Source organism: Lissotriton helveticus, chromosome 11, assembly GCF_964261635.1.
Source record: "Lissotriton helveticus chromosome 11, aLisHel1.1, whole genome shotgun sequence".
NCBI lineage: Eukaryota > Metazoa > Chordata > Amphibia > Caudata > Salamandridae > Lissotriton > Lissotriton helveticus.
In genome coordinates this window covers 839,509,154-839,530,605 of record NC_136072.1, presented here as the reverse complement: position 1 = coordinate 839,530,605, position 21,452 = coordinate 839,509,154, and the positions used below count along the sequence as shown (strand labels likewise).

At 43.3% G+C, this 21,452-nt stretch overlaps 1 protein-coding gene across 2 annotated transcripts in view; it reads right to left on the bottom strand.

Moving 5' to 3' along the window:
• Positions 1–21,452, bottom strand: part of LZTR1 (leucine zipper like post translational regulator 1) — a 212,254-nt gene that overhangs the window by 56,584 nt on the left and 134,218 nt on the right. For both annotated transcript variants that reach the window (XM_078667052.1, XM_078667051.1), the window contains 2 exons: positions 18,966–19,122; positions 2,767–2,893 (listed from right to left, as the gene is read on the bottom strand). In XM_078667052.1, coding sequence (XP_078523178.1) covers positions 2,767–2,893; positions 18,966–19,122 — 284 coding nt within the window. The remainder of the gene's footprint in view (positions 1–2,766; positions 2,894–18,965; positions 19,123–21,452) is intronic.

Sequence of the window (21,452 nt, the reverse complement as noted above, 5' to 3'; positions counted from 1 at the left end):
AATCTGTGAGATTTCATATAACAAAACGCCTATTTGTCTGCTTTATTATAGAGTAATAAGAGGTCACACCTAAGAGTCTACCAACTTTAACATACGTTAATCACAAGAAATATGTCAGGCCTAGTACTTTCCTACAAACATTTCATGATTAACAGATAAGGCCTATGGCTGTGATTATTGGCCTGCCACCATAACAAACTCAGGCCTGCTGTATCTAGTATAAACCTTGCCACAAGCTAAAAAGAGCAACACATGCAGTCTTTTCAGTGGAAGCACACAAATTCAGCCCTATCAAATCATGTTACCAGGAGGACTAACGTGGGTGGAGCCTACGCACCTCTCTCAGTAGGACTCTGATAGTTCCTTTTCATTGATTACATAATATCACATTAGGTCGGAGGCACAGTTGGACTGTAAAGTCAATGCCTAAAAATCCATCCAAGAATGCAGAAGGAACGGACGAATTATGCAGCACGCTGTTTTCAAACTATGCAGCACTCAGTTGGCCACACAGTTTGGAGGTTAATTACTTGTGCACCCTAAAGTTCAATTGTGACTTCTATACCTCACTCGTCTTTAAATCGGCATCTGCCCCATAATTGGCAGGCATAGCCTTCCTTGATGCTACCGGTAGCAAAACAACTGAATCCCACTCCATCTGTTACTTCAAGGATAAAGTAAATGTATCTTCACACGCCCCATCTTACACCCTTCGAGTGTAAAACCATTTTCCCCGACCACGGATCTTCCAACCATCTGAACATTTTATAATCAGCTCCCTCCATCTCTAGTAACCACTACAGCCATCGTGCTCACTCCTCATCTGTAGCAATGTTTTTTAAGCATGAGCTCTATTACATATTCAACTCGTTCTGCATACATCTGTCATCTAGTGGTTAGATTGGAAGTAGCTTTTTTCCTCTGACGTTTCCGTAATGACATATTCTAAGATATCATACACAAAACCCAACACATCTACGGTGTGTGTAATGCTAGTTAAGATATAAAATGTCATGATATCCTTTAGTACCTCCTCTTTATGTAATTGTTTGAAAGGTTAATCTATTACTAGTGCATCTAGTGTTACTACTAGAAATACAACTTTCCAAGCCAATTACTGAAAATGGTTAAAATTTGCTGCATGGCAAAGCCAGTTGCTATTAGAAGAAGCTGCCTCAAGGTAAATGCTTTGAAGGCCCCACCGCCTATTATTTGCAGGAAAAGTTCAACTTTAGCACCCTTGACTCTCTGCAATCAGCATATACAAACCCGTTAGGAGCATTATTTAATAAATACAGAAATGGAGGGGACAGACGCTTCTTCTCCACTGCACCCTGTCTGGGAAAACAGGATACCATTAGGTACTTCTGCCATCCGTAGCCTCCTCTCTGGAAGCATGTATATCAGCCAAGAGTTTTTACAGCATGTTGTATGTCCAATGCTCGTTGGTGTTAGTGACAAACAATAATACACAGTGGATGCAGTGTAGTAATTTAGAGGGCATGGTGCCAGGTCTTCGCTCCTAAATGAATTAAATTGTAAGTTATATCCATTGAAAGAAGCTCCAAAGCCAGATGGCTTCAACATAAAAGGCAATGCCACCACCCGCGATATCTTATGCTATTAGTAGCCACAGAAAATCTGTAGAACTTAAGAGTAGGTCAAGCTGATACAGCTTAAAAACCAGTCAGCCAGCAATGAAATTTGCCCTCTTTAAGTGGTTTTATGGGCCAAACCAAAAGAATGGTTTTTGATACAAGACCTATTCAGCTTTAACCAACTCCTGGCAGTAGCATTCTGAATGAACTGCAGTTTTCAAATTGCTACCTTGTGTTCATTATGATAGAGTTACAACAGTCAAGATGCAAGGAGGCAGACACATTAAAGGTAGTCACTCTATGCAGCATAGGTAAAAGAATTACAATTATTTTTTTATTTAAACTGATAGGATGGATGAGGTAAGACAGGGGACAGACACTGCCTTAAGGGGGGTAAAATTATTCTTAAAGAAATAGAGCAGTTTAAAATGTTGCAAACATCTGTCTGGTATCTGACAGGCATTTAGAAAGGTGTGTGGGAATCAGATCTTGCAGGGATCTTACTAGACTTGATCACAAAATGCAATCTGGTGTACAGGATAGAATGTATTTAATTCTGTGGCTGGTTCGCAGCCAGCATTAAACACCAACTATATAGAAATAATGAAGTTTGATGAGAATTCATGTATTTATTCGCAGAGACACACAAGTGCTCAGCTATACAGATGATTCAATTACAGCTTTTTCCAAGAAAGATAGAAGGTCTGATAGCATAGAGTATAATTCTTTGGCTAACTGGGAGAGCTTAATGTCTTATTGTTGTGGTAGGTGGATTTTGCATTGTTTATTACCCGGTTGTCCAATCGTATTTGTTTCTGATATGCCATCTTAGCATCAAATCTGTAAACTCTTCAGCAAAACCTTTTGAGACTGTGCAAGATATTTTGTGCACAAGAAAGGTATGTAAATACATTTTTTAAATAATGCCATACCAGAGATTTGCCTCCACTGTGAAGTCTACAATGCACAAGTACAATATAAAAGGCCAAATTAACAGAGCTGAACAAGACTCTCTTCCATGCATTTGCTACGGAAGACTCATGATTCTGTGCTGTTCTTACAGTGCAGGTGGTTCACCTACTGGGATCAGTACAATATCTGTGACAATTTCAGTTTTCAAAAGTAGGATTAGTGCGTGGTAAGCAGAGGGGTAAGTGACTGTCTGTACCTGGAGCGAGCTGCCAGGATGGCCTTGTGTGCAGGTCTTGGGTGACCATCTAACAGTAGAGTAATGTCGCAGAACTCTGTGCCGGAGCCCTCCAGGCATGCCTTCATATCCTGCACCAGTGAGGTACCTGAAACAAGTCAAACATAGGGAAAAAGACATAGAATGGAGGTGATTAGTGGGCAAAGAAATCCGATGCAATGATAACCCTGCTCACCAAATATTTCAACCTTCACAGAACAGAATGTGGCCAGGCCTTGCGCAAGACTTTGTACCACAAATCACTCGTACCTGGACTTTGACCATTTTCTGTGGCGTCTAAGCATGGGATTTGGATTATGGCCAGGTCCTGAGAAAGCCCAGACGTCGACAGTGCTCACAGTGTATGGTCTTTGCTATGATTAGATGCACAATGAATTGTTTTAACTTATTTTGCCAGGGTTTGCCCAATTATAACAAAAGCTGTCATTTTCTAAAAAGAAATTCGGGTTCACAGATCTGAATTTGGACCTGTGAATCCCGCATGAAAAATTGCCATTTTTAAAATAGTTTTTGTACCCTCCTTGGGGCCCAGCTTTGATCTATGCCCAAGATGGAGCATGCCACCTTGAAGGTTGAGGGCTTTCGCATCCTGAAATGTCTGGCACTGTTGGACCAAGATACAAAACAATGTGATCAAATACGCAACGTCACATATTTGGTTTTAGGATCATGTAACGTCCACCATTACAAAAAATTATTCTGCTGCCTGCCAATCAGAGTGCTCGTGTCCTCAAATCCTCCAACAACCCACAAATCCTGCACTGTATGAAAGTAAAACAACACTCCCTCTTCCAATGTAATCAATTTATTTTACCCATGTTTTATTCTCGGAGGACTTAAAGATCCAGATCCATGAATTATCTGTGGATTAACGATTCATATAATAGTCCTGTACTGATTAACCCTTTGAAACACACCTTCAGCTTTTTGTAATGCAAATGTATAAAAATTGCACAGAGGATTTACACACAAGGCACTGCTCCAAGTAAAATTCTAGTTTCAGGCCATGTGTGGTGTAATTCGGTTCAATGGCTTTTACCCTGAATCACCCAGCGCCCAATATGTTTCTGGATGAACTTAACATGAAGAATATGTGTCACTTGAGCTATCTGTTTGGGAGGTTTGTGCAGATTCGTCAAATGGATCCAAAGTTACAATCAAAGAAAACACATCCAGAAACGGAGTCTTATCCATAAGTACACAGTGGATGCTGCAGACTGTGTCATTAAAATACGTGAGCATACACACAACCCTCACACCCTGTCACAAACACCATTTCCCTCCTACAGCTCTTGGCATTGTCGGTGTGGTACATACACACTCAAGATTAAGCAGCAGTTCTTGGCAACAGAGAAAGAACTAAGGGCCAGATGTACTTTGCGGCGGTCGCAAAATACTGGCCACATTGAAACAGTATTCTGCACAAAAGAAACTATGGATGTAGGTTTTTTGCTCAAAATTTCTCACAATTAAGCCTCACTGAGCAATAATGCACAATTGATGTCCCTACTACTTGATTGCTTTTAAGGCGTCAGATGAAAAAGTCATTACGATAGGACACTTCTGAAGGCTGTAGATGGGAACAGCTTGATCTGATAACCCCCACCCCCCAAAGAGTTATGTCATCAGCATCAATAAGTAATGCCTGCTCTTCTGCCATGTTACACAATCTTTTCATTACAGCACAGGAGTCTTTTCATCGTCTGCAAGCAAAATGTGTGTGACAAGCTGATATAAATATATAAAATTGCAGTTATTAGTTTGCTCTTGTTTAATTTCTACACAGTTCCCCACAGGGGACTCTTCATGGAGTGCAGCCTTGGAGATTGCATAGAAAGATGGCCAACATTCTCTGTTGAAGGAAATAGAAAGTAATTACAACTGGTTAGTCCCCACTACAATCATATGCAAACAATTACTAATATATGAAAAGGGTAGGTATAGATATGTGTCCCTCACCAATTCTATAATACATTACTCATTGTGGCACATTGAACAGAGGAGCAGTTGTTATGCTCAATCTCAGCAGTGTGGTACTCTGTTCAGCACATTAAAAAAGGAGGACATGGAGCAGCAGAAACCAATCTCTTCTTGTATTAAGTACCTACTAAACAGGTAGATAGGCAATATGTGTCATGTGTGAAATTAAACATTAATATGGCTAGACTTACGCACTCCAAGTTTGTAGTGAATAATATGCTGATTGCTATCACGTTATTGTTAGTTGTTGGCATGCAGGATGGTATGGCCTTCTGATCAAAAGCGTGTCTAAATACTTGATAGCGCTTCCCTCATGGGGAGTGTCCTTTGCGTGCACTGCTGAATTTCAACAGCAGGACAATATTCACATTATTTGTAATAACCAACTTTGTTCAGTTTCGAAATGTCTGAAGTTTTTCTTCCATCTTGAATTTACTTATTCATGTATGCATTCAAAATACATCCAATATGAATCACTTCTCGTGAATAAATGAATGACGTATGTACGTAACAGTATTGATCATCACTCTTTGTAAATCATCCCAATGCATTTCGGATTTGCATTAGCCCTTCATCAGGGGATAAATTCCTGAATGAACAAGTAACGCAAAATAAGAACTATTGCTATGGTGTGGAAATGGACCATCACCATCTGTTCAGTGCCCTGTGACTTTGAGTGGTATACATCGCATCAAATAACTAGTTTGTGTGTTAAGAAAATAAGAGGATCAGGTTTTAAGCTCTGGTGCTATTCTTCAAGGCCCTTCATGGGAGTGGCGCAGGCTATCTCAGACGAAGAGTAACCCAATACGCGCCACCAAGAACCTTGAGATCTTCCTCCTTGAATCTAGCTTCTATTCCCAAAATATACCGTGCCCGGGCAGGCCGTAGCTCCTTCATTTTCCTGGGAGCACAGGTCTGGAACTTGCTTCCTATGTCTCTGAGAACTGTGACTGATTCAGCCATTTTTAAGAAACAGCTTAAAACCTGGTTATTCTGTCATTGATCTGCCATCCTCTAGGAAGCTCTTTTAATCATGGTTTGCGGGGGAGGGGGGGTCAGTTGGGTTGACGGGGAGGCCTGTTTAGCGCCGGGACACTCTAGTTGAGTAGCTACGCGCTATATAAATGTCTTCATTCATTCTATAGTGGTGAGGCACACAGGGCTACAAGTAGGTTCTTAGATTTGGGCCTTGCAGTGGCACAAAAGACTTATTACACAACGTTGGAAAAATGGGGACCCTCCAGTACTCCTGCCTGGTCCCATTCGGTCCTAAATTGGACAATGGCTGAGGTGTATCCCTCAAGAGGGAGGATACACTGTGGCTACGATAGTTCCTGCTCTCGGACATCTGGAACACAATTCTTGCAGCCCTGTGGCTCAAACTACAGTCTGAATCAGAAATGCAGACCACACAACAAACAGAACCTGAAATCAGTTAAATCAAGGGATTGGATTTAGCCTTATGCACGCTGGGAAGAATGCAGTGACTCCTGTGACAACACATATATATGGGACATAGTTTTATATAGAGAAGTATTAGATAAATGACTTTATGGTTATACACAATTTCTGCTAAAGGGGACATAGCTTGAGCCCTATTGTTGCCTGAAGAGCTTTAGGTTGTTAATACAGTATATTCATTGATCTTTAAATAGTATATGGGAAATTGTCAAGGTCCCTATGAACGCTGTTGGAAGAACAGAATACAATGCGGAATTAATAAGTATATGTATGGCAAGGTGTTCACTGAATGTAATCAGTGGATGTAATATGTCTTCCTGTCAATCTTGCGCGAAGATGCCTTATGGAAAGTACCATGCACCTGGTAGAAATTACTGTATTATTTAGTATTTCTGTTAGAAATGACAATAAACAGATCAAACCAAAAAATTAAGGATGTGCTCCTTCGTAATCAAATTGTACAATCCTTCATCGTCCTGTACCTTGCTTCCATGAAGCCTTCCCGAGACCTAATAGCACTGTCTACAAATCCACCCAGTCCTGGGCCTATGCTTTCTAGGTGTTTCTGAACTTAATCCTGTATTGTTTGGTGGTTAAGCCAAACCCATCTATGAGAGCACTCTTCAGTACTGAGTAATGGTCAGCATCCCCTTCTCTAACAGCGAGGAGCTTATCTCTATCTTTGTTAGCAAAGGAGAGCCACGGGATAGCTGCCCACTGCTCTTGAGGGACCCTCTGAACTTGACAGGCCCTCTCCAAAGCAGTGGTCCATTTATGGATGTCACCCCCCTTCTGGTAAGGAGGGACTATCCTGCCCTGGTTCCTATTATCAAAATAAGTTTCCCTGATTCTAGGGACACTGTTGCTGTAATCATGGGACTCTAGTACCAATTTCATCCTAGCCTTCTGGACTTCTAGGGACTCTATCAAAGGCTAACATCTCTCCTGAGCGTAAGCCTTGTTTTCTCAAGTTCAAGCAGTTGGTATTCCCTGTCAAAAGAGCTGCCCCTCCTACTGGATATGGAGGTCCCTACAGAATGTCCTGAAGCATTGGATTCTCTAGAGGAGGATCTAGACCTCCTCAGTCTACTCTGGACCCTCCCAGGAGGAACAAAGGGTGTCTCCTCTGTTCCTTTTGCACTGTACTATCTCCAATAAGGAGCTATAGGGGTTCTATAACAGCCAGGGCAGTCCCCCACTCAATAATTCAAAGCACTATATGACCTGACACCTTTTCATGAACAGATTCCCTTGGATTTCAATGTATCTAATAGCACCCACAGTTTTGTATGCTATATGGGCAGTTAAAACATATACTGTCCCCCACCATGAATCCCTGTTCAGTTTCATATTCTGTTCCCTCCTTGTGCACCCTAATGTATAGTGAAATGCATGAATTAAAAAAGAAAAAAGAAAAACACCAGAAAAATGTGTGAAAAGATATGGAGTGCCTCACGGAAGTAACACCATGGGAGTCCACTGGTAGGTTCTCACCAGTGGGCTCAGGTTCTCATCATTAGCACCACCATATCAAAAACAAGAACCGTATTGGTACATAAATCTATAAACCTACAGTTGAGAAGGATTGAATATGATACAGCTACAATGAATACTCCCTCAGAGATTAGTAGGAGCGTTCTTTTGTGTTCTTGATGGTGAATCATGCCTACAGACAGATGGGATAAAGGATACATATCAGCCATCTGATTATATGCGGTACAAAAGGGGGTGGTGATGGCCGGAGCATCTGAACCAATCAAACACTCACACCCAGTCAAAAGATCTGGGTTTAATCCATCACCGTTCTTTAGCCCACTTTGCCACGCCAGTTCAGACATGGCTATATGCAAATCAGTCTGACCCTGTGCCTCATGGGAACAGTCCAGCCCGAACTGCCAAGCCATGCCTTCTCTGGACCGGAAACAAGCTTCCGAGGACCGGTTTCTGGCATTACAGTCGTCTTCAGCCCGGCTTGCTTGAATCCAGTGGCAAAGTGAGCAAGGGACTCACGTCTGAGCATACCCTGCCACACTTATGGTGGCCAAAAGCGGTACAAAAGGGGGTGGTGATGGACGGAGCATCTGAACCAATCAAACACTCACACCCAGTCAAAAGATCTGGGTTTAATCCATCACCGTTCTTTAGCCCACTTTGCCACCCCAGTTCAGACATGGCTATATGCAAATCAGTCTGACCAGAAAAAAAGCTTCCGAGGACCAGTTTCTGGCATTACAGCCGTCTTCAGCCCGGCTTGCTTGAATCCAGTGGCAAAGTGAGCATGGCTTGGCAGTTCGGGATGGACTGTTCCCATGAGGCACAGGGTCAGACTGATTTGCATATGGCCATGTCTGAACTGGGGTGGCAGAGTGGGCTAAAGAACGGTGATGGATTAAACCCAGATCTTTTGACTGGGTGTGAGTGTTTGATTGGTTCAGATGCTCCGTCCATCACCACCCCCTTTTGTATCAATCTGATTATATGAGCACTGCTGGCCATTTTATAAGCTTTGTCTCCCCCTCTTTTTTGATCAGATATGTGAAATAACTTTATTGACAACCCCAGGCTGTTGGGGATATTACATTAAGCCTATAACAAATAAAGTTAATGCAATTAAATAAAATGAATTCATAAATTACATACTTAATGGGCTGTCCACAACAGGAATCACCAGATAGGGCAGGTAACAAGATATTGGCGCTATACACCTGCCCATGAGAAAAGTAAATACTATGGCAGCACTCACGAAGCTTCGCATAGGTATAAAACTAAAGAGCTGTTTACACGGCAGTGCGAATCAATATGCATTCTTGACACACACTTATGAAAACTATGCATTGTTGTACTTTGACACACCTTTCAAATAGAGTAAAGTTCTGGTGTGTAAGAGAATAAAGGACATTGAAGGAATTCCAAGATGGCGCCTATAGGAAAACTGATTTATAAATAAAGATGCTGGTGCACAGCCTTTAGATTGTTCCAACTTGTAAGCTTGAAAAAGATTAATTGGATGAGTTAGGTGCTCCACTGGTGACGTCCTCCGTCCTTATGACGTCTTGTCTTAGAACAATGAAGTGCTCCCAAAACAAATTGGTGGCATGCCTTTGGGCACTCTTTTGGGTTCCTATAATAATGACTCCACAGTAAATTTTGCTTGTTAAACCATATATATAATGTTATGATTGTCCATCATTTTCTTAACATTCAAATGCTTTTTCAGAAGTTTTCATAATTTCTTATGCATGCTTTTCAATCAATTTCCACATGAACTCAGGTAGCTCCTATGCATTTCGGGCGAATAGCCCTTCTTCCGGGAGCATTTCTACAACATGAAAATCATAGCACATATTTTATTAACAGTAATGTCAATCTTTATTACTTTAAAGTCAACCACCTTGTGACCCCTGGTGCATGGTGAAAAATTACCTGTGTGTATCATAAATTATATTCCAATGTTAGCTTGTGTAACATAGCGAGTGTCTAAGGTGCTAAAAAACGTGATGTAACACTTGCACCGAGCGCGTCGCTGAAGTACTACTCGGATCTAGAAGTCAAAACGCAAACCGTCAGCTATAAAAACGTTTCAAAAATAAACCATAGTGTTCAATAATGAAGCTAACGTGGCTTGGAGAACTTACTAGGAAGTCGATGTGGCAGCGTCTTCTGTGTTTTACGATGCCGAATAAGACTGGCGTTTCTGTGTTGATATAGGACATTTAGCGCGTATTGGATAACGGGCGTCATGTGACATGACGTCCTAAAACGGTACGGGGAGAAAACAGACTGGTGTGAGAGAACAGACTCGTATAAGATTTAGGTGAAGATAAATCGGACGGATTTGTAATAAATACATCACGGGGAACTTAGTGAGAAATGTCGCGGACACGATTTAAAAAAATTATGGATTTAAAAAACGAATATAATGACGAGTGGAACCCGAATGATACGGAAAAAACGGGTGTAAGATTGTGCTGGCTATTGAATGAGTGGATAGGAACGGTGGCCAAGTGTGAGAAGGTGCTGGCCTATATCAGATGTACTGAGATGTTCATTCTTAAAGTAATGTATATAGTTTCATCATACCACCTATGTACCATAAACACAGAACATGTGGCTACTGTGACAGTCCATTGTAATATTAGAAATAACATTAGAAATAACAAGCCAGTTCTATACGATCATTTAACCCGTTGGGCTTGCCTGAATTCAATTTGCATACCCAAAAGTTTTCACGACGCAGTAGGTGTTTATTGTTATCCCTGCCTTCCATTTGTTCGATGACTTCTAGAATCATAAATTTCAGTGATGTTCTTCCATAAAGTGCATCACCATGGTAGATTTCACATTACGTGTTCTTATATTTGACTTATGTTCGTTGATGAGAACTTTAATTTTTCGTTCAGTTTTTCCCACGTAGACTTTGCCACATGGGCATTTTAGTAAATATATCACGTTGGACGTGTCGCATGTAGCTGACGCCGTCAGTCTGATGTTGTAGCCTTTCATTGGATGTGTTAAAGTGTTCCCTTTTATGATATTTTTACAATTGTTGTAATTCATGCATGGTCTAGTTCCTTTTGCTGTGATGTTCTGGATTCTGTCTGTTTTGAGAATCTCTCCTAAGTTTTTGCTTCTGGTATAAGCGAACACCGGTAGATCAGTGAATAAGGCATTGAGATCTGGTTCCAAGCGCAGTACCACTAAATATATTTTGAGGCAATGAACCATGTTGGCCCTCTACGGAGATAGAAGGCAACAGGGTGTCTTTTAATGTGAGCAACCTCACGGCATAGAATAAAAGTGTAGGTGTAGCTTGTTTTTAATTCCAAATAACGTGGTCTAAAGCTTCAAGGTCCACCTTATTTTGAGTCAGTTCTTACATGCACTAGGGAGATACCTCCTAGTACTTGCAGCACCAGCATCTTCACTATTGGTGCATTATTTCTTTCACTATAATTGCACATTATCTTCTTTTGTTCTTGTTTTTGATATGGTAGTGCTAATGATGAGAACATGAGCCCACTGGTGAGAACCTACCAGTGGACTCCCATGGTGTTACTTCCGTGAGGCACTCCATATCTTTTCACACATTTTTCTGGTGTTTTTCTTTATTAATTCATGCATTGCACTACACATTAGGGTGCACAAGGAGGGAACAGAATATTAAACTGAACAGGGATTCATGGTGGGGGACAGTATATGTATTAACTGCCATGTAGCACACAAAAAAACTGTGGGAGCTATTAGATACATTGAAATCTAATGGAACCTTTTGTACTGTACCCTGAGGGATCAAAGCTGGGCGGGTTGAATCATTTGAATCCTCCTGGAAGGGTTCATAAAGCTCCCACTTCAGGAGTATCCCCACCCATATTTTCCTGTTCTTCTGCCCTCACAAGATGTCTATCATCCTTGTGTAACAGCTCTGAGAGCAGATTAATGGTGGGGTTGACACCTGTAGTTATCTTTCTAAGACTACACTGGGTCCTTAGTTCCTGGAACTTTAGACCACTGTACTTAGCAGACTTGGGTACACTGGTATCCCCAACTAAAGATATGACTCTAGGTGTAGTGAGGTGTTGCACCTACCTAACCTAGTGAAAACTAAACTCTCTGAGGTTGGAGAAAGGGTTGTGCAAGACCCTTAACTACCCAACCCTACGTTCAGTAGAACTTACTTATTCTAATCTGTATTATATGTGCCTAGGATTAGTGATGTTTTTTCAATTAATCCACATCAAGATTATCTGGTAAAACAATTCAGGCTTGAATCTCAACCGCTGCACAACAATGTGAGAAGCTATCTTAGTATATGGTGTACACTTATGTAAGTGGGCACCCTGCACCAATCCAGACAACCCTTATGGTGATTTTAGTGGTGTTAGACAACCTTAGAAAGCTCTCTAAGTGGTAGCTGTAGAGAGCAGCCTTCAGGCTTAATCCAGAAGAAGTGTAAAGCAGCTTGTTTTTCAAGAACATAATCTTATTGATATAGATTAAGTGAAAAAGAACCACTCAGTGTATTTATTATATAACACTCACTAATACATACAGGTATCTCCTAGCTGGAGATACACACAAGGCACACAATACTTTTCAATAGAAACCGGTAAGTAGTACGTAACACACAGTGGATGAATGATTAGGGCCTCATATAGCGCAACTTTGCCCGAAGGCGTCAAGGCGCTGCAGATGGAAAGAAAAGGCTGAGTGATAAATGAGGAGTAATACCGGCTAGGGGTAGGCTTCACTGAAGAGCCAGGTCTTCAAAGCCTTCCGGAACTGGGAATGAGAGGATTGATCCCTGAGTTCAGCAGGAAGGGCGTTCCACATCCTAGGGACAAGGGAGAAGAAAGCCCTCCCGTCCCATCTTGCCTTCAGAACTCTGGGAACAGCAAGAAGGTTTTTGTTCGCGGAACGGAGGGTCCTACCAGGGACATAAAGGGACACAAGAGAACTGATGTCTTCCGCCCGAGCTCACAAAGGGCACGATGAGTGAGGCATAAGGCCTTGAAGTCAATCCTAGCTTGCATGGGAAGCCAATGCAGATCTTTCCTAATGGCTAAGCCTGAAGAACGCCTAGGAGCATCAAAAACGAACCTCGCGGCTACGTTTTGCACAATTAGGAGGCGCTGGACAAGTTGTTTGGTAATTTCTAGATAAAGAGCATTACAATAGTCCAGGCGGGAGGCTATAAGGGCTACCGTAACTTGTTTACGGGCTTCGATAGAGAGGTAATGTGCGATTTTCCTCAAAATTCGCAGAACCCCGCAGCAGGTTGAGGCCGTTCTGCTGACCTGCTTGTCGAAAGAGAGTGAGGAGTCAAAGATAGCGCCCAGATTCCGAGCGGACTGGGTGGGTGTGGGGCAGGCACCGAGGGCAGGGGGCCACCAGTCCGCCGACCAAATCTCCTGCTTTCCTCCAAAGATGATCACCTCCGTTTTCTCCCCGTTAAGTTTGAGGTAGTTTCTTACCATCCACTCCGCAACTGCCGTCATACAGGCTTTAAAATTAAGGGCAGTGATGTCAGCGGTATGTGAGATGGAGACCATGATCTGGGTATCGTCAGCGTAGGATACGACTTCCAGACCAAAGGATCTGACAAGCCTGGCCAAAGGTGTTACATAGATATTAAAGCGTGTGGGGCTCAGGGACGAGCCCTGAGGAACCCCACACTGCACACGCTTGACAGGGGAGAGATGATCGCCCAACTTGACCCTTTGTTCGCGCTGAGTCAAAAACGATGTTAGAAGGCTACGCGCCAGTCCGTCCACTCCTATTTCCCGCAGGCGCCCAGCCAAAATGCCAGGGGACAGAGTGTCGAATGCGGCAGTGAGGTCGAGCAGGACCAGCAGGGTAGTCTGGCCACTGTCGACCTTCGCACGTTTGTTATTGGAGACAATTGTCAGGGCGGACTCGGTGCTATGGGCTTTACGAAAGCCGTGTTGGGACGGGTCAAGTAGGATGGCATGATCTAAAAAGGTGCTCAAATGGGTGTTTAAGTGAGTTTCTAAAATTTTCGCTGGGGCAGGGAGCAGGGAAATGGGGTGACATTTTTTAAGAATGCCAGGATCTAAGGTGGGTTTCTCAAGGAGGGGCTTGACGATGGCCAATTTCCAAGGTTTCGGGTAAACTCCCTCACGAATAGCTTGATTGATCACCTCTAGAAAGGGTGGAAGTAGGACATCCCTGCATTCTTTGAAAATTTTAAGAGGGCAGAGGTCAAGAGGAGATCCAGACTTCAGGTTATCCAGAAGCGGATTGATTTGTTCTAAGGTAAGCAGAGGGAAGTTAGTGAGATAACCCCCCCTGAGGTGAAATGGAGGTGACAGCTGGTGAAGGAGTCTCCAAGACAGAGGGGGGCCCTAGATCATGATAAAGAGCTTCTAGACCCGAGTAGATGTTCGTGATTTTCTCATGGAAATAGGTAGAGATTTGATTGCAAAGGTCCTGTGAGGCCTCAATGGGGTCAGGGGATTGAAGGGCACACAGGGAGTTCACAATTTTGAAAATCTCCCGAGGGGAGCGAAGAGAGGTGGTGATCTTAGTAAAGTGGGATTTCTTTTCTCCCAGCACAGCGGCTATGTATTCCTTAAGCAATCTCTTGTGGATGTGTTTTTCACGGGGGTCAAGGTGGTTTGGTCTCCAGGAGGGGACCAAACCATAGTCTAAAAATAGTGCAATGCGAATGATGACTCGAGTCAAGACTACATCCAGAAGATGTAGAGGTGCCTGGGACACAAGGAACCACCCAAGGTAAATAACCAGGAGCCCCATGGAGGCCGCGTGCAGAGTGGGAACACGACCGCGATATTATTAAGTAAGTCGCGGTTGCAATTTTAAAGAAGAAGGACCCTTCCCAGTGGAGCCTGAAAAAACCCAGCGGAAGACAGAAGGTTGGAGAGCCACCCCATCCGTGTATACCTTAGGAACCAGGATATCTGCCGCAGGGGAGCCGGGTGCACAGGTGTGAAGTGGCATCGGAAATCGCTGTTGAACCCAATGGAGGACTTCAGGAAGAGGCGGCTGCTGGAGAGGGAGAAAGTGTCCGGTGGAAACCAAAGGTGGATTCAAGTCGAGAAGTACCTGAAAGCACAGGGCACAGAGTCTATGTCACTTGGAAGTGCCCAGGAGATACAGAAGACAAATAGCCACCAATGTCGGGTGCTGCAGGAGAGTTCACAATAACCTTGGAGCTGCAGCTGTGAGAACCAGGCGAAGCTGTGGAAGACCAGGAGCCGTTCGCGAGATGTCCTACGTCGGATGTCGAGGGGTCGGTGTCTGTCGGGAGCACCAACATGCTTTGGCAACAGCAAACAACGGGGGAAAGCGAACAGGGTGCAGAATCGGGACCAGCAAGGTCCAGGTGATTCAACACAAGCAGGGAAGTCAGGGCAGGCCCGAGCAATCAAGGGAAATCAAAGAATACGAAGATGACTCTCATTAGGACCCACAGGCCAGAGGCACCTGAGTCGCAAGAGGACCTCGAGCAGCTCATTAATGACGCAAGCCCGTAAAGCAAGTAGATGTGGGGAGGATGAAGATCTTTGTCACTGGAGATGCTTGAGGTTGGGGCTACTTGGAGCCCGAAGATCTTGTTGGAAGGAAGCCAACTAGCCATTGCAACTGCAAGTCGACGCAGTGCACAGTGGGCTCAGTTATTGCGGCTCCCACAAGGGATACTGGCCTCAAACTTGGTGAGAGGACAGGGCAGGTATCAAAGGATGTGAAGAACCACCACCTGTGTTGCTGATCCTTTTGGAGTCCGTGGAAGCTCAGGATCAGCAGACCGGTTAGCTTAGTTTTGGTGCCTGCAGATGCAGGGAAGTGACTCCTTCACTTCAAGGGAGATTCCATCAGGTGTCTTGGATGCCCACAGGCCTTGGTTCCTGTATGGGGCACAGGCACAGACGTTGCAGCAGACGAGCAGGGCAAAGAGATCAGGAGCAGCAGAAGTCTTCCCGGCTGCAGCCTTGATGTCCAGAGCGAAGTCAGAGTGCCCAGATGGTGGAAGAAATGGTGTCGGAATTGTATCTTGGCCCATGACGAATCTAGGGATCCACCTTCAGGCAAGCCCTTAGGTATCCTAAGGAAAGGGTTGGAACGATACAGGGGGACCTCGCTAAGGGGGGCTGGACAAGGGGGAGCATATTCCCCAGTCTTTGTCCCGGTTCGAACTAGAGTGGGAGCCAACTACTCCCTGAACTGTACTATGCATGGAGGGCACCAATTGTGCCCGGCATGCAGACTATGTGGCCCTGGCAAGCGCTCCCACCTTACTCCAGTACACTAAATCCTGTCTGGGTGTTGGTCACACCTCCCTGTGACAGGATACCTATTGTTCTGCCTTTCCCTGCCCGAGCTTGGATCAGCAGCAGAAGGACAGAAACGGGTCTCTGGCCGGCAGCAGCCCTAGCTTGCTGTCCGGGTCTAGAAGACTAATACTGGGAGCACTGAGGGCCTCCCAGAGGAGCTTTACGGTGCTGGAATCATACCTCTCACACAGTTTACAGTATGAGGGAATGATTCCAACATGTTTGATACAAAACATGATCAGATTAGTTGCAGCCAGTTTCGAGATGGTCACTGCGTAATGATGCGGTGCCCCTCTATACTTACAACCCATGAGAATGTACTCCATGGGCTGTAGGGGTGTCTTGATCATGCAGGGGCATGAATCAAACACCCTGCCTTCAGGGGTGTAAGGCTTGCCTTAGGGGTGACAAACGTTTTAAGTGTAGTGACTCTAGATATAGGTTAACCTATATCGTTCGTAAGTGGTGCTAGCATCAGCTTAGTAGGCTGCAATGGCAGACCTGTAGTTGTAAATTGAGTGGACTCCCATGGATGGCATAATGCATGCTTCAGCCTATGTGGGTCCCCTGGTGTACCTATGCCATGGGTACCTTAGTACCATATACTAGGGACTGATAAGTGTACACCAGTGTCCAATCTGGGATGTCCCCAAGTATTTACCAAACCAATTTTGGGGAGAAGGCACAGAGACTGGGGTCCTGATTAGCAGATCCCAGTCGGACTAGTCAGAAACCGCATTACATCAAGCAAAAAGTGGGAGTAGCCATGAAAGCAGTTCCAACTTTCCTATAGGTAGTGAGATTAAACTCTGCATGGCATGCTCATGAGCGAAGTCTCTAACATCGCATGGGTGTCTGGTTACGAATACCCCCGATTGTGCCTGGTTGTAACAAAGGTGAGCTACAGTGCTGTCATTAAATGTCACGTTGCATGCTGTGCATAGATAACGGCTCGTAAGCGGAGTCTCTAACATTGTATCGATCCTACATTGATAATAAAAATAGTACGACTTACGAGGAGACGTGGATTCAAGAAACCACGTCCTGTGGATGGCCATTATTCATCCACATGCGTTCTCTGTGGTTAAATCTGTACAATTTAGCAGCAGAATTCAAATATGCTTTCTACTGTATCGTTAGGCATTAATTGCCATTACCCCAGCACACCTACTGCACAACTCGTCTCACATCACTGGTGGTATTAATAATAGTGGTATATGCGCCCTTTACACTGTTTAACGACAGTTAATCGTGGCAATACTAGTTAAATGATCACCACAAGTTTAATTAACACACATAATATGTTATTTGATGCGATGCATACCACACAAAGTCACAGGGCACTAACAGCTGGTGATGGTCCACTTCCACACCATAGCAGGCGTTCTTATTTCATGTGACTTGTTCTTTCAGGAACGTATCCCCTGATGAAGGGCTAATACAAGCCCAAAATGCATTGGGATGATTTACTAAGAGTGATGATCAATCCTGTTACGTACATACAACATTGATGTATTCACAGGAAGTAATTCATATTGGATGCATACTGAATGCATACATGAATGAGTAAATTCAAGACGGAAGAATACACTTTGGAAATTTCAAAACTGAACAAAGTTGGTTATTACAAATAATGTGAATATCGTCCTCCATTTGGAATTCGGTAGTGCACAAAAGGGACGCTCCCCCATGAGAGAGACTGGGTAAGAGTGGTCTGCTTAATTCAGACACTCTGTTCATCACCACCCCCTTTTCTGAATCATTTTGTCCACCATAAGCGTGGAAGGGTATACTCAGACATGAGTCCCTTGCTCACTGCTCCATCAGGATTCAAGCAAGCCGGGCCGACGACGCCTGAAATGGCAGAAACCGGTCCCCGGAAGCTTGTCTCCTTTCTGGTGAAGAATTGGCTTGGTAGTTTGGTCTGCCCTGTTCCCATGATGCACTGGGCCAGGGACAGACTAATTTGCATATAGCCAGGTTCTGAGCTGGGATGGGGCAGTGAGCTAAATAACGGTGATGGATCAAGCCCTGATCTTTGGACTGGGTAAGAGTGGTCTGCTTAATTCAGACACTCTGTTCATCACCACCCCCTTTTCTGAATCCCCCATGAGAGAAGCGCTCCTCTCAATGAACTTAAACATTGTCAGTTCGAGAATGTTAAGCAGAAGTGAAGGGCATAATTGTTTTTGTTTTCGTATATGTATTTTTTACTTTTATATGGCCTTTTTCAAAAGCTATTTTAATATTTTGGAGCCTGGGTATATCTGAAATGTAGTCTCCTGGTCAAGCACGAAAAGAGTAGCATGTCATGTGATAATGTGTAAATAATAGGCCAATCTACATTTCTTACACATTTCCCTGCAGGCAATTTCTAACATAACTTCGGACAACAGCATGCAAGAACAACACCTTGCTCTCTTTCCTGTACACAGACTACTTTGAATTTCAAAATGCAATTTTCTTACATCATAAACATCTTTTTAATAATATTTAAGATAAATGCCTGAGGACCTGAAAGCATGCAACTTTAACAATGTTTTAGCCTAATCAAGATATAATCCTTGAATGAAAGTCTACTGTTTTTTTTGTCAATGACCTGTTAGTGGAGTATATAAATTATTCACTGCTCAAAGAAGTCGAAGATTCCATCTCCTACGATACAAATTAACCGACTTACCTGAAACTGTAACAATAACAGACAATACTTCTTGCCATACTAAACATTTGACAACAAACAATGTTGCTCTCTGGACACCAATAGGTTTTCTCCAGGTTTATGGATACCTATGAAGGTGTTGTAAGCGGGCTTGTGTCCTCATTTGTACTATAAAAGCCATCAAACGTCACATTCTCTGCTTTACGCAACAAATATTGTTTAGAGATAATAAAATAGAGAATTACCGATGTCCACTGGCTGGTCAGAGTGCACCCGCACTGGGGGCTGCTGCTTCCGACGGACAATTTCCACAATCAGAGGTGCAGACAGACTCTCAAACTCCTTCATCATAATAACCTGATTATAGTGGGACTCCTTCACCACAAAATTCAAGCAGTGCTCCTGGCATGAAAAAACAAAAAAGGGGTTAAGTCAGATCACAATTGAGACAACTCCCAATGGTAGGAAATAAAATATACAACATGACTGCAAAGATGGCCTGAATGTCCTTTAAGGTTGCTGCTGTATCACCTGTATTCCTAAATGACACAACATAAATAAAGCTACTGTTATTGTAACTCTCTTGCTCAGTGTCAAACATTTAATAAGATACTAAGGAGAGTGATGAGCAACCATGTATTATAAGGAATAAAATAACACATACTGTGTGTTAAAAGGATATATCAACTCACCTTGGGGTGCTGTGACCTTAAGGAGCTTTGCGTTCAACCTTGTAGCCCAGTACACAGCTATGGAACCTCACACTGATTTTTTGTTAGTGGATATGGGGTGGGGTATATTAGCTCATATGTTGATCACCACATACCTGGTGTTGTGGACATGAGAGACAATATTGGAAGCTTTAAGAAATTCACATTTTCTAACATATGAAGCTAAAAATGTAATGGCCTGCTGCTTACAGATTAAAATTTACAAATCAGTGTTTACGTGATGCTCAACAAGCACATTTAAACTTTAAAACAATAAACAAAAGAGCAAACAATTCTTTCTGTGTGTACTGAATTCACTTAACTTATGAAAAATCTATCACAAAATACATTACTGTTTCCTTTCTAGAACCTGAAGATTCATAGGTAGAGATTTCAATGACACACCAGTTAACTTTGACACACCTCACGAGATGCAACAATCGTTGAATATTCTCATATTTAAAAAAAATCCTCAGTGGCAATCTCAAATTGTGTCTTGACACTGTAAACCACTACCACTTGTATTTACTGTTTCCAATATGCCATGACCTTTGGATTCATCATTTCAAAATAATATTTATTCAATGTCACTAAAACCTGTAACTTTAAGATACTCTTCAAAACCTAATTTCCATAGATGTATTCTGAAAAACATGGCATTGAAGAAAACAAGTTACTAACCTGTAGCTTTGGTTCTACAGTATTGGAAACTTTCATAGATTATCATTCCCCGTCGTAATGAAAGTCCCCGGTTCACATAAAATAGCAATAGAAACCATTTACAAAACAGAAACTAGGCCTATTCTTGTTTTGCAACCAATCCACCTCTTTTTGTAAAAGAGACCAAATAAAGTGAAGAACCAATCAGATTAGCCCCACCACCTTAAAACCCTCTTGAGAGAAGCTCAGAACCTCAGATTTTCGTAGCCGTTGTGTAAGCCCACCACTGAAGGTACTAGAGGCTGAGCTTTCCCAGGGGAGGAGGGTGGGTCGCATGGGAATCTATGAAAGTTTCCAATACTGGAGAACCAAAGTTACATGTAAGTAGCTTGTTTTTTTACTCCAGTATTGGAATTTTCATAGATTCCCATGCTTGTATCGGAGTAGCTAGCAGTTATCAGCACATTTTTGGAACCAAGATCATTATAAAATCAAGAACAAAGCAATAGTACGTGTAGCATAATGACAATTTCAATGGTCAATCAACATTCTCAGAAACCATAGAAAATATAGAGACATGAGGTTAAAAAATGTACATGAGCTGAAAAAACAGTAACATGGGAGGGATGAAAGGGAAAGCTCACCGCTACTCAAAGAGGTTCCTCAGGACTGCCTGGCCCACTGCTGTGTCACTCATCGTTGCAAAATCCAGGCAGTAATGCTTTGCAAATGTATGAGTACTGCTCCAGGTCGCTGCCCTGCAGATCTCCCGGATAGGAACTCCGGCAAAGAGGGCTGCCGAAGAAGAAATCGTCCTCGTGGAGTGAGCACAGACCCGTCCTTCCAGGGGCTTACCCGCTGCTCTGTGACAATACTGGATAGCGCTGGTATTCCAATGAGCAATCCCCTGCTTGGAAATGGGAAACCCCTTACAAGGACCACTAAAAGCCACAAATAGTTGTGGAGACTTCCTGAAGTCCTTAGTACGTTTGAGGTAGAATTTCAAGCACCTCTGAATGTCCAGTGAGTGGAGTGCCTTTTCTGCCGGATTAGTAGGATGAGGGAAAAAAGTTTTGAGCAAGACCGGCTCATTCAAATGAAAGTCTGAAGGCACTTTCGGTATGAACCTTGGGTTGGTGCGCAGAATCACTGTACCCTTTTTAAACTGGAGAAAAGGTTCCTGAATGGTGAGAGCCTGCAATTCACCCACTCTTCTAGCCGAAGTCAAGGCCAGTAGAAGAGCTACCTTCCAGGAGAGAAATTTCAAATCCACCCGGTTAATAGGTTCGAAGGGATGCTTTGTGGGCTGGGTGAGAACCAAGTTAAGGTGCCAAAGAGGAGGTGGAGGCTTGACAGGCGGGA